This window comes from Vespa crabro, chromosome 22 (assembly GCF_910589235.1).
Source record: "Vespa crabro chromosome 22, iyVesCrab1.2, whole genome shotgun sequence".
Taxonomy (NCBI): Eukaryota; Metazoa; Arthropoda; class Insecta; order Hymenoptera; family Vespidae; genus Vespa; species Vespa crabro.
Genome location: NC_060976.1, coordinates 2359166 through 2364165, shown reverse-complemented (window position 1 = coordinate 2364165; position 5000 = coordinate 2359166). Strand labels below are relative to the sequence as shown.

The window sequence follows — 5000 nt, the reverse complement described above, 5'->3', positions numbered from 1 at the left end:
CCTGCCAGTCAGTCAGTCGCGCCTCCGCCGAGTTGTTTGTCCTTTCTCGAATTTTTCGACAGTCTTGATCTAATTCTTAATAATCTTTATATATATATATATATATGTATATATATATATATACATATATATATATATATTTTTTTATATCTAATATCTTATTCTTGTCCTATAATTATTCTATTCTATCATATTAACAATTTCTATTTTAAATTTGATCCAATCATTATTCTTATCGTATATAAAAGATATTTCGATTCATTTCAAAGAAGATCCCTCGCAATTTGTCCTTCGCGTTATGCGTCGAAATACATTATAACGTTTTTTTTTTTCTTTTTTTTTTTTTTTTACTCTTTCATTCTCTCTTTCGACTTCGTCGAAAAGATACGCACGATCGGGCAGGTTCTTTTTTCTTTTCTTTTTTTCAAAAACGTTCTCTTTTCAAAAGTAAAAATAATATACATATACATATATATCGTATATATTAAATCGTTGGGAGGTATACGATAGACGCGGAGATACGTCAGGGATCGAAGACGGAAGTGAAGGGACAATTGTGAATTCCCTTAAAAAAAAAAAAAAAAAAAAAAAAAAAAGAAAGATAAAAAAGATAAAAAAAAATAAAAATAAATAAAAAGAAAAAAAAAAGGACGAGAGGGATCTTCCTTTCCATTCGTTCCTTCCTTTTTCCTTATTTTTCTATTTCTGTTTTTCAAAATTTCTCTTCTTCTTCTTCTTCTTCTTTTAACATTCCATTTTTTCACTTTCCGTTCGATCTCGCGAGTGAGTTAATAAATTCCGTTTGTGTTTCTCATATTCTGTTTGTGTTACCCCGACGAAATAGACAAGGAAAGAAATATATATATATATATATATATATATATATATACACATACATACATACTTACGTAAATATAAATATATATATATGTATATATATATATATAGAGATAAAATATAGTGACCTTGACGCTTTGACCATCGCCATTTTCCAAGTAAACGCGCGAGAAGAAACGAGCAGAAGACGATGATGGCCGCCTTCTTCTTCGCCGTCTTCGTAGCGCTCGTCCTAAGCGATGGGACCACGGGTACCACGGCAAGCCAGATGACGATGGAGGCTAGGATTTACGACGACGCCGATCTATCACAGGTTAGTACCCTCAGAGATTTTTAGTACCAATATACTCGATCGTTACGAGGTTCATCGATCTTTTCCACCATTGATCCATTTCAACCAACCGTTTTACGATTTTCAACTGTTTTTTTTCGTTCTCTCTCTCTCTCTCTCTCTTTCTAACATTCATTGAAGAGGTTAGGTTGACAATCTCGTTAATAAAAAGTATATTCGACGAAACGAAAAAGATTTCTTTCTCTTTTTCTCATTACTATTCCTTTTTCTTTCATAAATTTTATTATATAATAAAAATTATTATTACACACACACACATATATATATATATATATATATATATATATATATATATAAATGTGTAATAAAAATAAATTTTGTAATAACTGATAAGATTTGTCCTTCTGTGATGCATACGAATTGTAAATAAGTAAGCGCGTTTTCAAGTGCAGCAAACGGTATAGTGTATTATAAATTTACGGATGCGTGGAGAGAGAGAGAGAGAGAGAGAGAGAGAGAGAGAGAGAGAGAGAGAGAGAGAGGTTCAAGGACATCGGTAGTGTGTGTAGTGCCCTTCAACAGAACGTTTCCAAGCTACGACCGTTGGAACGTACGTCCTCACTTTTCTCGCTTTCCAAGAATCCCAGAACAAATCCGAACAGACGCTCGTAAGAGAGAGAGACAGAGAGAGAGTGAGTGAGTGAGTGAGTGAAAGAGAGAGAGAGAGAGAGAGAGAGAGAGAGTGAGAGAGAGGAACGTAGGACGAGCGAAAAACAGAGACAAAGAAGCTACTAATGGCGGCATTTTTAAACTCGTCCAGCACCGTTACATACAAACGCGCACACACACCATAAATATATATATATATATATATATATATATATATATATACATATATATATATATTTTTTTTTGTTCTCGTAGAATTCTCTCTTCGTTGAGAAAATTTTGCGGAAAAAGAAGAAACCTTTTTCTTTTTTATTTTTTCTTTTTCTTTCCCTTGATTTTTCATTTCGAGAACACACGATATATTTTACTATAACTGGTCGTTATATTTGGTGGAGAGAAAGAGAAGAAAAAAAAAGGAAAAAGAAAAAGGATAAAAAAAAAAAAAATGGAGAAAGATTATAAGTAGAAAGTAAAATGCGGAACGCAAAGAAATAGCGTTATATAGTTTGCGACGTTAGACGTCGCGTTCGCATCGAGAATTTCGTGGAATTCGCTTGACTTTTTTTCCCCTCCTCCTCCTCCTCCTTTTTCTTCTTCTTTTCCTTCTCTTTTTCTTCTTTTTTTTTTTTTTTTTTTTTCTTCACTACTTTCTTCCGCTTGAAGAGATGTGTCGTCTTTCGCGATATGCATACCACATATATATATATATATCTATATATATATATATTATGTATATATATGTACTTAAGTATATAACTTCCTTATGTCCACCACGCCCTGTCGACGGTTACTTTTTTTTTTTTCAGGCCTTCTTTCCTTTTTTTTTTTTTCCCACTCTTTTTTCCTTTTTTCCTTTATATCTTTTCACTCGATTTCGTTTCCACGAAAGGAACGATACAATATAAATTCCTATTAAATTTTTCTTTCGTAAGATACTTAATGCCGTTCGAAGTGTAACGACTTTTTAACTAGGCATTCTTCTTTTCTTTTATTTCTCTCTCTCTCTCTCTCTCTCTCTCTCTTTCTCTGTTTATTTTTTTTTTCTCTCTTTCGAGGGGATAATAAAATGGGAGAAATTTCGGAGAAAGGAAAAAATGATAGGATTTTTCTTTTTTTTTTTTTTTTTTTTTTTTTATTCTCTCTGTCGCTCTCTCGCGCTCTCTCTTTCTCAATTTTGTCAAAACGTCAAAAGAATATGTACCGGTGTAAAATGGTGGTGGGGCTTCAGAAAAATTCGTATCTCCTTTTTCAACATCGTTCTCCTATTATATGTATCTTTTGTTTTCTTTTGCATCGTTTTATTTCTCTTTTACATTTATTTATTTATTTATTTATTTATTTATTTATTTATTTATTTATTTATTTATTTATTTATTTATTTATTTATTTATTCCACTATTATTATAATTATTATTTTCTTTTTTCTTTTTTTTTTTCCAGTATTTTTTGTCTATCTGTTTGTTTGTTTGTTTGTTAGTAGTATACATACATCGAAACAAAACTTTAGCGATGTGTATACCGTACGGACGTGGTACGATAAAGAATGAATGCCAAACAGTGTCCGTTGAACGGATTCTTTCGAATTTCTTTTTTTTTTTTTTTTCTTTTTTTTTTCTTTTATATATATATATATATATATATATATATAAAAATGCATATATATGTACATACGTACGTAGGTGTAACGTTTGTATGTGTACGCCATGAACGGAAATTGAAAACGTCTAGTATTATTTAGCTTCAAAATCGTTTCGCAAATCGTTCGCCTCGCGTCGGAACGTTTTGTGCAGTTTAACACTCATAACGTTCAATTTATGAAGTGCGTGTATGTGCGTCTACGAACGTTATGTCGAAAGCAAAGCAACCCGTTATTATTTTCCATGTGTATGTATTGATATATATATATATATATATATATATATATATACATATAAAAATGTGTATACGCGCGTATGTATGTGTATGTGTGTGTGTATAAGTATATCTTTCTCTGTATGTATTGACGTATGTACGTATACGTTTGTATGACATTGTAACGTTTCAACTTTTTCCGAGTTTTCTAGGGCCCTTTTATTTTTATTATTATTATTATTTTTTTTTTTTTTTTAATTTTTATTTTCTCCCTCCCTCCCTCTCTACTCTCTCTCTTTATCTATCTTTTTCTCTCTCTCTCTCTCCCTCTCTCTCTCTCTCTCTCTCTTTCTTTTTTTAATCGAACAAAATTTTTATTTATTTTACGTAGTATGTGTGTTCTCTGTACAAGGAAGAAGAAAACTTGTCGTACGTTTTGTTAACGAAAACGTTTGAGACGTTTAGAAGGAAATTTTGAAGGGGCGAGGGGGGGGTTGGAATCGTAGGGGGTGAAGGGGTAGGGGTTATTTTTGGGTCAGTATGTCGGCGCATTGCGGCACCAACTTCGCGCCGTACATCTTCGTGTGTATATATATATATATATGTATGTATGTATGTATATATGTATATATGTATATGTATGTATGTTTCTATACAACGATGCAACGATTTTTATCGACTGATTCTTTTTCTCTCTCCTCTCTCTCTCTCTCTCTCTCTCTCTCTCTCTCTCTCTCTCTCTCTCTCTCTCTCTGTCTGCCTGTCTGTCTGCATGTCTGTGTCTCGTCGAATTCTCTTTAGGTTCAATTATCTTTTTATTTATTTTTCTTCTTCTTCTTTCTTTTTAATTTTTTTTCTTTTTCTTTTTCTTTTTTAAATTACTTTGAAAAATTAAAAGAAAAGGAAAGAGAATTTGGAAAGTTTTCGTGCAACTTCAGCAGTTTTTCCTTTTTTACGTTCTTTTTTTTCTCTTTTAATTTTTTTCTTCTTATTTATTTTTAATTATTATTTCTTATATATATATATATATATATATATATATATATATATATATATATATATGTCTTGATTTTTATTTATTCCTTTTTTATTTCTTCTTTCTTTCTTCTTTTTTTCATTTTACTTTTTTCTACTTTTCATTGTTTTTTCTTTTTTCTTTTTTTTTTTGAATTATTATCTCGTGCTTCTTGATATTTTTTCTCTCTATTTTCTTTTGCGTTTTCACTTTTTTTATTTTTGACTTGGAAATATTCTCCGTTAACACGTTTATTATAAAATAAGTTTAGCGATTGATTTTAGTGATAGACATTTGAATAATAAATATATAATATTTTTGGAAAAGTATTATTTC

At 30.6% G+C, this 5000-nt stretch overlaps 1 protein-coding gene across 16 annotated transcripts in view; it reads left to right on the top strand.

Moving 5' to 3' along the window:
- Positions 1 to 5000, top strand: part of LOC124431664 (fasciclin-1) — a 361473-nt gene that overhangs the window by 131 nt on the left and 356342 nt on the right. For 7 of the 16 annotated variants that reach the window (XM_046979838.1, XM_046979837.1, XM_046979835.1 and 4 more), the window contains exons 1-2: positions 1 to 34; positions 949 to 1150. The exon at positions 1 to 34 is cut by the window's left edge and continues 92 nt beyond it. In XM_046979838.1, coding sequence (XP_046835794.1) covers positions 1028 to 1150 — 123 coding nt within the window. In that variant the 5' untranslated portion in view covers positions 1 to 34; positions 949 to 1027. Of the gene's footprint in view, positions 62 to 844; positions 909 to 948; positions 1151 to 5000 lie in introns of all 16 variants that reach the window. The other 9 variants (XM_046979830.1, XM_046979831.1, XM_046979828.1 and 6 more) reach the window with 9 other exon arrangements.